The 12324-nt window shown below is 39.8% G+C and overlaps 1 protein-coding gene across 1 annotated transcript; it reads right to left on the bottom strand.

Annotated features, from left to right (window-relative positions):
• Positions 1 to 11: 11 nt before the first annotated feature.
• On the bottom strand, positions 12 to 4908 carry ikzf5 (IKAROS family zinc finger 5). Its single transcript, XM_032553872.1, has 3 exons — positions 4755 to 4908; positions 3642 to 3815; positions 12 to 3488 (listed from the first exon to the last, which is right to left on the bottom strand). Exons 1-3 carry the CDS (start codon positions 4885 to 4887, stop codon positions 2521 to 2523), a joined length of 1275 nt encoding a protein of 424 aa, XP_032409763.1. The 5' UTR covers positions 4888 to 4908; the 3' UTR covers positions 12 to 2520.
• Between the last annotated feature and the right edge of the window lie 7416 nt (positions 4909 to 12324).

The raw sequence follows: 12324 nt of genomic DNA, 5'->3' as shown, positions 1-12324 counted from the left end.
ACGAGGCAAAGTTCAAGTCAGTTAGAAAACACTTTACTTATAAATTAGTAATCCATATCACAAGAAACTCTTCTGCCATCTCAGCTCAGGGAGATGGTCAGAAGTTTAACATTCATGAATCTACGACAGACAGAGAACATAAGGCAGCCTTTTACTGAATGTCTCCATTAAATTTAGGAACAATAACAAGGTGGTGCTTCTAAAAACAGCAGCTACACCCTCTACATGTGTTGGTAAGCAACAGACAACAGTACCCAAGACAAAGGACAACCTTGCTGAAGTCTTACAGCCAACACAGTTAAGCTTTTTTTTTTTTTGACATGGAACATCTATCCAACCATTCAGAATATAATACTCAATAAATATTCAAAGTAAAAAGCACTGGGATACTTATATTTAATGAACAATTTCATTGAGAACTACCAAAGGCTAGATCGTGCTACGTGGCAATCCTGAAACAGTGTTCATATGAGACACGAGTTTGATTTTGTATTTAAATACGGAGACACTTGTTACAAAATGACTTCATACACTGTCGAAAAAGTCAGACAATGACATGATGCTGTAAAAAAAAAAAAAAATTAAATTCTGACAAAACGACTTAAAAGAACCAAGTTAACCACGCCATCATGATGGAGGAACCTTAAAACACTTCCTGACCAAAAGCCTTCTTATACAAGCTTTGGCCAGGTTTCACTGCTGATGCCACTTTCTTGTTCCAGACAGAGCTGGCATAAACTCTTAGGTTAGTTAGCAGCATTCATGGAGATGAAATTTTGGCCAGTAAAATGTTGAGAAATACAATCACGGCAACCACAATCAAACCGCAACAACCGACTCTTCTGTTATCCATAAGGTTCTGGGTCTAGCTGCTATAATAAGAACAGGAAATAGTTATTTTAAAATGACAGTCGTCTCAAACTTTTGACACAAAAAAGGTGACAATGCCAGGCACTGCAAAGAAATCGTAGTAATGCACCAAGCACAGAAATAATTTCAACACGGCTTCAATAAGGCCAACTGCAAATATCTGAGAAATAAGTAGAAGTAACTTTGGGTGAGTGGAGAATTTATTTTTGCGGTGTTGTCAAAGACGTAAAAATATAAAACCGGATCGCCTGATTTGTTCGGTGCCAAGTCAGATGTTTACAAGCACTAAACACAGGCACACACCTCAAATAAGGCAGTTAATGGTTTAGCTGAACAGTTTTTTTTTCCCCAAGGTGGAATGATTACAAAACGACAGTGAATTTAAAAAAAAAAAAAACGTTTCAGTGTAGTGTTTTCTAATACAAATAATGTCAAAATTAGATGTATATGCTGCAGCAAGTTGATGCACTTTTTGCAGTCATGGCCATGCTTTCTTTAGGTCCAGTCCTGGCTGAAAAATGGACAGTTTTCTTTCTAAATTGCAAAAGTTCATTTATCTTTGAGCAAATTTCAAACTGGCGGAGCCATCGGTGATGCTGACTTAGCTCAGACGCTTAAAATTTTGCCAAAACTGTTTTTTGTTTTTTCAACATTATGATGATATTAAATATTCTATTAAAAAATGGTTTCAGAATCTTTAAAACTTATTTCTTCTGGATAGATGTTCAAAAGCAAGACCTCAACTCTAAATTTGTGGACAATCTTTTAAAGCAGCATTTAAACCAGAAAAGCAAAAAATTAAAACAAACAATCAATGCTGACTCGAACAGTAGCAAGAATTTCAGCCAGAACTGGGCCTGCAACGTCCTTTACTGCAAGCAGTATTGGACATTAAAATACATATTATTTGGAGTGTGTTTATATATGAGACTGTATATATAATTTGACCACAGTAAACATAACAGTGTAGACCCGATTTGTGTTTCTGAAGTTGACTAAAGTTTCGTGTTTTATAATAAATCCGTTTTGGAGAAGAGTTCAAATGAATCATTAAATCGTTGAAATGAAACACCCAAAATCAAAGACATGCATACAAAGCTGAGTGCATGTAAACCTCTGATGGGCACTGAGTTGTTCAAAAAAGGAAAAGGTGTTGAGTGCAAATTTAAAACTATAAGCTGGAAAACTCATGTTGCTCCATTAAGCACAGGTGACTTTCAACTTGATGTAATTTTCTGTTCACAAATTAATTAAAACGTTGTATGATTAAAATTCAACATAGAAAACTGACCGAATATTTAGAAAAATGTATCCATATATGTAAATTTGAGTCAAATCCAGTGCATTCCAAATAATTAAACCATAAAGGGAAATGGATCCAGAATAAATGTGACTTCTACCACCACCGCAAATAAATTCTTGAGATGTCAAAAACACTGATTATTCCGTTGTAATACAGTAGAACGGGCCACCTTTAGCTATACCTAAAAAATAATGTTCTGAATGCCAACGTTGCCCTGTGCAAGTGTAACTTTAAAAGCCTATGCTACATACAGGTCAAGTGAAAAGACCAATAAATAAAATTCCTAGTAAGTAAAAACAAGCGGTGTGCTAAAAGAGTTCTCAAGAGTTTTTTTCCCCGTTCTTCGATCACTTGTGCTGCCCCCGAGCGAAGTGGCAGGCAAAGTCATACTTGCTTTTGCACTTGTGGCCGCAGATGTTGCACTGGAATGGGTTCTCGTAGCCGTGGCACCCCATGTGGATGGTGTAGAGGATGTTGTCGGGGAAATAGATGTCACAGTGTTGGCAGTGATGCAGCACGTGGGGGTCCTGAACGGGGGCGGACTGGCCCGGGGCCGGGGTGCTGGGCTGGCTGTTGGATATGCTCGGGGTGCTGGTGCGCCCGCTGTGCTCGCTGCACGGTCCGCCCGTGGGACTGCAGTTACTGTGTGGAGGGGCGCGGGGCTCCGGCGTGATCGGGGAAGAGGAAGCGGCGCGAGTCATGCTGGCCGTGATGACAACAGGAGCGGTGGCGGGGTGCGGCTGCTGGATGAGGAAGGGCTTTTCGTCCACTACGGACTCTGCTCCTGGAGACATCGGAGCCTGGGTCTGAGCCTGGGCTTCTGAGGGAAGGCTGGCCAGCTGGCCTGCCAGGGTAGACAACTGGTTCAGGGGGTTATCCATCACCATCTCATGGTGGTGGTGGTTGTTTGGGTCAGAGGAGAGCCCATCCTCCGCTGCCCGGCTCTGGTTATCAAAGGTTTCTTGGCGCAAGTGGGGCAGCTCGTGGGAGAAGTCATTCGTCCCGTCAGCTTTGTGCACCACCATCGACGGGGGGCTGAAGTTGATGAGGAGACGTCGACCGTAGGCCAGAGAGCTGGCCTTCTTCTGCAGGACACTCAGCATCTTCTTATGGGACAGGGAGCGAGCACCTTTCATTGGCAGGAGTTTGTGCCGTCTGCGGCGGTGGTGCGACAGGTTGCTGCGGTCGCTGCAGCGGAATGAGCAGAGCTCACATTTGTAAGGCTTCTCGCCCGTGTGAGAGCGCATGTGAGCTTCCAGGTGGCGCTCATAGGCGGAGGCAAATGGGCACAGGTGGCAGCGGTGAGGCTTCTCTCCTGTTTGTCAGAAAGAAAATTTGACCAAACGAGATCTTGTTAGTGTGAAATACAATTGTACACAGAGCAGCAACAAAGGACCAACATTTATTTGCAAATATTTTCATGTCACATAAACCACTGTGATTTGTGGAATGAACTCTAAACACATACCTGTGTGAATGCGGATGTGTTCAATGAGTCGGGCTGTTCCTCTTGTGGCATAGTTGCAGTAGCGGCACTTGAGTTTGCCATCGTAGGTCCTCTCGAAACCATCAACCAGGATCCCTGAGCTGTCCTCCAGGGATATGTCCACTGAAGGATGTTCCAGGCCATTCTGGCTACATTCTGTGACCAAAATGTGTTGCACAAAAACCAAATGAAGCAACATACAAATCTTTTTGTTTGTTATGTATTCGTTGATACCATTGCAGCTTTTTTTTTACATTTAAAACATGGGTTTACCAATTGATTAAAACATGCAAATCTTAAAGGTAGTTGGGTGCACTGTATTTTGTTTAGTGGTTTCAAAGTAAAGGGGGCTGAATAAAAGCAGACACTCACATTTTATTTAACTTAAAAAGAAAAACTCCTTAACATCACAGCGATATTTAATTTCCCTGTGGGATTTAAAAAGTATCTCTGACATTAATTGAACTGAATTGCTCTTCACACTGTGTGAGAGTGCTTAGCATTAAATCACAGTAAAATGCATTGACGTTTCTGCCTGTAACATAGCGAGATTTGAAAATGTTAAAAGGATACAAATACTTTATTTGAGCCACTGTACTTACACGCAGAACTGCATTATAAAATCAAATTCAAAAATATTTTATTAATCCCAAAGGGAAATTAAATAACCACTTAAACTGAACCAAGACATACTCTCATGTTCAAAATAAATAAATAAAAATAAAAATAAAAAATACTCAGTATGTCTTGGGAGTAATATGTAAAAAAAAATACAGTTGTTTGTTAATACACTATGTTGACTAAATTGTATGGTGGCCTAGAAGGTTTCACAAAATGTAAAAGCCACAACGGGATTTATGTTAAGTTATGCTAGCATGTTTTTCGTATCTTCTGTTTTAGCATAAATTCCTTTGTAGCTTTTTGCTGTTGCTATGTTGCTTTGGCATTTTGTTGAACCTTCTGAGCCACCGTAAAACGGTGATCAACATTTAGACACATTAATACTGAAACTACCAAGCATATTCCTGCTGCTTGCTGGGGACATTCATAAAGCTACAAGATGGAACAACAGTAAACACATGAGAAATACGTCACCTGCTGGCAGCTCGTCCACCTCCTTGACCCCGCTCACAGAGCCTGATATCATGTTGACATGTTGAGTCTGCTGGCTGAGATACTCCTGGAAATCCTTCACAAAGTCCAGCGTGTCCGGCTTTTCCTCCCCCATTGGAAGAAAGTGACGGAGGTTCAACTCACTGTTTAACAACATCACATATTTGGACACTTATCAGTGAGGACAACGGGAACATTGAAGCGATTTAAAAAAAAAAAGCATCTGGGCAGGTACATGTAAAACGCTATGTTTTGTAATCTCCACATTTGTCAGTGTATTTAATGTTATCTAGTTGAACTGTACAGTATACCAACCTCCAAAGATAAAAACAGCCGGATGATTTCTTATAAATAAAAAAAAACTGGTGTTAAGTCCTGTTTACTGGCTAGCCAGACACAAAGACAGAAAAACCCTGGAGAACAATGATTGACAAGCAGGAAATCGGCGCGATCCAATGTCTGGTCGGTGTTTTCTACACGCAGCTCCTCCTCATCATCTTCAGCATCACCATCATCGTCATGTTTATTACCAAAACCGTGTTAGCCGGCCAGCTAACGTTAGCTCCGTTAGTGAAAAGCATCTTTTTTAAAAAAACCTCCACCGGAAATCAGACAAAGACTGAAGAGTTTAGATTAGGGAGAATGTTCCAGTACGCTAAAATCCCTTACATCGCTCACAATTATGTGAACAACAGCAAGTATTTCCCAGGGAAGCTAGCGGGCTAAATCAAAAACAATTAACCAGTTAAAGTCCATGTTGCGCCGTTAAAAACCGTCCCCTAAAACCACAACACCTAAACAAAGGTTCCCACCGGGAATGTAACGGCAGCAAATTTTATTTATTTTTATTTTGTCAGCAACTGTTTTCGTCTCTTATGCTTTTCTTGCACTCAGTAAAAAGGCCCAAAGGACAACATTAAGAAGCAAGAGGCGAAAAAGATCTTCAAACTACTGTATTAATACTATAACAACATTTTTTTAATTTGGTCAGAATTGTTTAAACTTAATTGCCAAACTAATTGACATTCTCATTTATTTATTAAGGAACTTTAAAGTCGTAGTCTTTAACACTTCATTAATAGTTTTAAATTAATGTTAGAATTAAAATAAATATCTTTAATTTTATTTCAAATTTTTAAAAATCTGCAAATTCAATCTACTCTAGTTCTTTTCGCAGACTGCTTTCATGTTTTTCTGAAATCGATGCAAGTTCTCTCACAAATGGTAGAAAATTTCGTATATAGAGAAAAAAATCTTTTCAAATAAAGTTGAAATAAAATACCGGTGCATTTCTCCTGTGAACTTTGATTCTTCTTTTTTATTTATCATTATCTACATATATATTTACATTTTATCATGTAACAATTAATAACTTTCTCTGGTAAGTAACCACAGATGTTTTTACATGTAAAATGTGTGGCATGCATGCACTCATTACCCTTAGTCTGAGACTCCTAAAATAAAATCCAGCACAACCAAATTACAGCAAAAGTTCCCTAATTAGGTAATCCGAGTTCATATGTATGTAATTTGTTCCCAGTATTAAAATAAGAGAAATTACAAAAGCTTTGTAATTTGTCTTACAAAGATAAAAATATAAATTGAACATGTCTTTGCTTCTTAGTTAGTCATGACTTCCTCCCTTAGAGTAAAAAGAGCACACTTACTTGTGTGTGATTTTAAGAGTCAATTTTTCAGTACATTTTTATTGAAGGAGACTGGGCTTAATGCTTGTGCTTAAAACATTCATGGTCTGATCGAATTTTCATTGAGGAAGATTTACACTTCCATTGACTAAATTTATTAAGAAATTTTAGGAAAATATATACAGAAACCATAACTGATTTGAAAACAGTGAACGGTTAAACTTGCTCATGGGAAATGGAAACCCTGTAAAGAGTTTGTCAGAGAGGAAACTGGCGAAGGATGTGTGAGTCACCCTTTTTGATTTAGTTGCTCTAGAGATGTTGAAAAAAAATGCAACATAAAATTTACTTGGGAATGTCAGACCCTTTCCCTGATAAAGTTATACTCTTCAAACCCATTGTGTCAAGAGTCATGTCACATATTTTTTTTTGTAGCATAGATCATTTTCGTCTTTGAAGGTAAGGTAGCATTGTTGCAGTTGCTCGGCACCAATCATTGTCTTCTGCTTGTCTAGAGGGACATACAGCCCTCTACTCAACAACACTCTCCAGCTCACTGTGAGATCAACGTGTTCCCTGGCCAGAAGAAATAGATCATCCCAAGAAAGTTGTGGTTCTACATTCACCTAGTTGACTCTTTTTGATGGGGTGGAGGGGCTCTACTCTTAACTCTCCTTGGATCACAGTGTTCCTCTGCTCAAGTCTAAGGCCAAGTCCACTTACCCTAAGACAAATGAAAATCATTTCTGCTGCTTCTGCCAGAGGCCTTGTAAATCAAGAGTGTTTTGGCTCAGATCTTTATTCACGGCAACAAATCAAAGCAGCATCCACATTACTGAGGGTCCAACCCATCTGTTTATTTCCTGCTCTGCCCCACCTTCACTTGTGAGCAGGACACCAAGAAACTTGAAACCTCCACTTGAGGCAGAGATTGACCTCGATTTAAGAAGCAAGGCCTTAGACTTAGAGGAGACAATTCTTATCCCTGCCTGCCAACTGCTCCAGATGCACCCTAAAGTCATGGTCAAAAGACACCAACAGAACCCATGAACCGCAAAAGGCAAAGATACGACCCCTTCATTGCTCTGAAGGAGGAGAGGAGTTGAAAATGGAACAAGCTATTTCTTCTTACCGTGGTGTCACAAAAGAGGCATGAAACAATCTGTTAACAGGTGCAGTGCTGCTGGGTCAACAGCAGCACTGCTGCTGTTGACCCAGCTTAGAAAAAAATTAAAATATCAATTACAATAGTAGATAAAATGGCAGCATCTACAATTTTGGTTATTTTTAACTTGTTTAAGGCACCAGTATTACCGTCCAGTGCAGTGTTTGACATCTTTTCTAGCTATCACTGCTCAGTAAAGCCTATTCTTAAATACTGTTGCTAAAACACTCCCCTTTAGTGTTATTCCGCCAGTTATCATTGGGCCTGTGTCTTACTCACTATGCTGTCCCCCTTTGGCAACCTTAGGTCCATGTTTACACATCTCTTTCCCTTTTAACCTGTGATTTTGCTTTTATTGAGAGAGGAATGTGCTTGGTTACACATTTTAAATTGTTTTTACATCATCCAAACATTGGGCTGTTCAAACTGATGAGAAAATAGCGTTATAGTGTTCTATAAGGTGAAAGACAACCAAGAAAGAGTTTTGCATTCAGTGATGGTTTGCACTTGACATTCACTAATATTCTGTAAAAGGCATCAGAGAACTTCGCAGAACAACCAAGATTAAATTACTCCCAGGTGAAGTAGTTACAGATTAGGGTTATGTCTAAAAGCATTTGTTTCCACTGGACAGTACTAATAGGTGTTTAATTAAATAGGGCATGGCACACGTTTTCAGATTTTGACTTGGATAAAAAGAGTAAAACATTTAGCTTTTAAAATCTTTAATCTAGTTTTTTTGTGCTCTGTCACCCAAAGTCTCACCATGTCTCACTAAAATACATCAAAGATTGTAGTTGTGATAGGACAAACTGTGTAAAAGATCAACTAATATGCAAAATTATGCACGGTCCTGCTTAATTCTGTCAGTTAAGTGCTCTCTTTATATTGAAATATATACACAGGTAATTATTTCCTGATCCGTATCCTCTGTTCATTACCTTCGGTGTCATTTTTCACAGATAAGTGGAAGCACCCATCTCTTGTCACTAGCTGATGAAATGAACCGATAGCCTGTCATCCACATACTATAAGACATGACACACTTTCAGATGTGCAGTTTGTAATTATACTCAAGTGTCAAATGAGGCACGGCAATAGCAATACGTCCAGAGGCCTCTGACAGATTCATTCAAATTTGATCACAATCAATAATTAACAAGTTAAGTGCACAGTGAAGATCATGTTGCCCCATTTGTGTCAAACTTGTAGGAAAACCACAGAGGAGAAGATGATAAACGGCCAATTAGATGGAGACTACTGTATCCTTTTACTCCTTAACAACTGCTACCGACAGAGCATGCATGTCACAGCAGTAATGTAAACCTGCCGGCATCTTTTCTTTGCAATATGAGCTGTTCATTTAGAGTTCATTTTTAGGTTCATCTACCTGTCTACCACCTGATCTTTACAGTAGGTCATTCTTATGTAAAATGAGAAGGATTTTTTTTTACCATTTGAGCAATTCTTTGGTAAGTTCAAGTAGTTCTCCACACTTTCTGGTACAATAAAGAATTTGGACACCAGATGGCGCACACGCACCAGTAGTGAAAATGGCTTCGCCCACTCTGCTTGAATGAACACTTTGAGAAGCCAAAACATGAGGGATGTTATGGCGCATAAGGTGAGACTACACTAATTTAAGCTATGTCTTGAACGTCTCATCACTGCCAAGATTCTGGAAGGTTCTTGCACCTGCGGAACCAAAGGACAGTCGACCTTTTCCGTTGAGCCTCGGCCACGAGAAGAGCCAGTTACATCACCCTCTAACAGCCTGTCCTCGCTAATGTTATTTTATTGCATTTTAATTATGCTCAGGTTTCTACCGAGGCCTGAACCTCCTGAATAATTTACAGGCAGCCATGGTGATTTGTGGGCACGAGAAGACAAAAGAGCACACTTCCCACTGCAGTGGTCTAATTTGTTTCAATAGTTTTGTTTTTTAAAAAATCCTGCCGCAGAAATTATTGAGCCACTAATCTTCGGTCGCATTTAAAACTGCGAATCTCCAGAGATTTCAAATCATTGTGGCCTCTTGACTAAAGGAATGATTTATTGCGCCTAAAAATACTAAAGGGGAGCACTGGGTCAAACTTAATTTTGCATTCATGACTTGTTCAATTCCAGATACATTAAGCTGTTCCGCTAAAGGGCAGCTGCTCTGCTAATGAGACTGGTAGCAGGTTATGCTCTTATTGCGTCCAGTATGTGACTCTTTGCAGTACACGTATGTTTCTTTTCCCCCACATAAAATATGCCTTTGGAGTTACTGAAAAGTTTTCAAAAGGTTTTAAATTGAAAACAGTTTCATAAATCACATCTCATTACACAGTAATGTGGAATTCTTTAAAGGAATATGCTTGATTTGGGTCCTTGGTGTCATGCCCTTACAAAGTTGAACTGTGCAAAAAGTGGAGGTTTTTGAACGCTATGGCTCCAATCCCAGGGCGTCTTCCACTTGGGGGTGCTAGATGCTCTTTCACAAAAAAGAGAGGTCAAAAAATCATATCTCATTTGTGCCCTGAAAGAGTTTTGTATGTTGTGTAAATACATGTAAATTCACCCCCCCACACACACCCTCTATTTGGTTAAAACATATCACAGCAACATGGGCTTGTAGATTTTGTTGGAAAACCCATAGACAGCATAAAACACATATGGATATATGTGGACTTAGGCATGTCACCTATGCCTAAGGGTGACATGTCACCTATGTCACCCTTAGGCTCATGCCTAAGGGTGACATAACTTTCACTTAACCTGAAAGTTATGTTTATAGTTTGTAGGAGGATGGATCCTCAGGAGAACCATGGCCGGGATTCAAACCCAGGACCTTCTTGCCTGCAAGGTAATAGTGCTACAACGGCTTCACTGTACACTCCTGCTTGCAAAACATTAATTAATTTATTTTTTTAAAATCTATTTTGGGTCCCCAAAATGTGTTGTCGCAGATTACTTCACAGGGAACTCCTCCTAAAACCTGCTCCCAGCTGTAAAACTTTGGTACACCGACATGATTTAAGCAAATTAATATATGTATTATTATTCTAACAATATACGATGTAGAACCATCCCAGGGACAACACCTGTCTTTGAGAGGCTGGCAGTGTTATCCACTTGCTCCGATTCACATTTAAAAGTCCTTTCTGGCAAGATTCCCTTCTCCCCTTAATCACTTGATTTAAAGGCCTCTTGTTGTTTAACACTACACTGGACAATTAATTTACTCCTCCTTTCCCTGAAAGAAATTAGAATTTAATTTAAAGAAGGTCTTTAGCAGTTTTGTGAGACTCCGTGCCATTTGTTATGCTTGCGTAGAAAGCTGTCTCGGAGATCACCCTTCTGGAAAAGCTTTTTAATCCCAGATAAGTGCAGCCATAGTAACAGCAGACAGGAGCCTCTTGGAAGGAGACGGGTGAAGGGGAGGCTTGGAGATTTATTCTCCTTTGACTGAGACTGTTTCTTTTCTTGAGGTCTCCTGCTCCACGTGGAGAATTTGTAAAAGAACTGAGAGGTGGGGTGGGTAGGATAAAGGAGGTATATATTAAGCTTTTCTTTCCTCTCACCACTTAATTTCCTTGCAGGCGCGCCTTGCTCCGGTGTAATGAATGTAATTGCCGCCTTTGATGAGAATGCTATTATCTGGATCACACTTTACATGGGCCAACAAGACTTGGCCCTCCCTCCTCCTCCGCCTCCCATTTAACTCAGCAGTCAGACCCCCCAATTATGCAGAGAACAAGTGGCTTTTCATAAAACCAGCGTGTCGCTCTCGATTGGTGAGGCTTGGAGGCGGCTACATGTGGACAAAGGATAGATTAGATGTGATATAGGTGCACCAAAACCCCATTTCCTTGATTAATTTCCTGCATGGCTCATATAAAGGTTCTACTATTTGCCAGCTGAACTTAATCTTTCCTGTAAAGATGAAGGTTTTATCATTTGATAGATGTGTCAACTCGGTGGATGGAAAGACATCTTATTGGCCTACGGTGGATTGTATTTATAGACTTTATATGCTTCATTTTCTCGTTTCAGTGTATTTTATTGGGATTCTATCGCCCTGCTGGGAGTTGAACTACAGTCTGAAGTCTTTTGTATCCTCGTACAGGTTTTGTCCCAGGATCAGCGTTTAGGGGTTAGTGTGGTCAAAGCCAAAAAGGCCAAAACGTTAAGTTTTGATCCACATGTCTGCATGTTCCTTTCAAGGTTTCTTAGAATCACCAAACAGGACTACCTGTGGCTTTCTTTCAACAATGGCTCTTTCCAGGTCACTCTTTCATACAGGCCAGATTTATTAAATCTTCCACTAATAGCTGATGGTTTCTCTGCAGCTCCTCCAGAGATACCATAGGCCTTTTGGCTGCTTCTCTGATCCCCATGTATTGTTAGGTTTACAGGTGTACCATACCTTTTGCAATCTGAGATGATAAATGGGATATTATTTTATGACCTAAGCCTGTCTTAAACTTAACCAACTTTTACTTTACCAATTTTTAAAGTAATTTCCTATGTCATCACCATGTTAGTCTTCTGAAAGGAGTTGGTTGCACTGGATTTTATTTGGGGGTTATTTGAGTAAAGGGGATTGAATCTAAATACACACTACACTAAGTTCTATAGGTTTAAGTTGTTTGATTGCGATCCTTCACAACATTTTTTTTCTGACCTCAACCTAGTTTCCCTTGCTAATCTTGTTCTGCCCTACTGTCATTGCTTCACTCGCGCACAAAACAAATGA

Source organism: Xiphophorus hellerii, chromosome 22 (genome assembly GCF_003331165.1).
Source record: "Xiphophorus hellerii strain 12219 chromosome 22, Xiphophorus_hellerii-4.1, whole genome shotgun sequence".
In the NCBI taxonomy this organism is placed as follows: Eukaryota; Metazoa; Chordata; class Actinopteri; order Cyprinodontiformes; family Poeciliidae; genus Xiphophorus; species Xiphophorus hellerii.
Note: the sequence above shows the minus strand (reverse complement) of the source record. Positions and strands in the feature narration are given on the sequence as shown.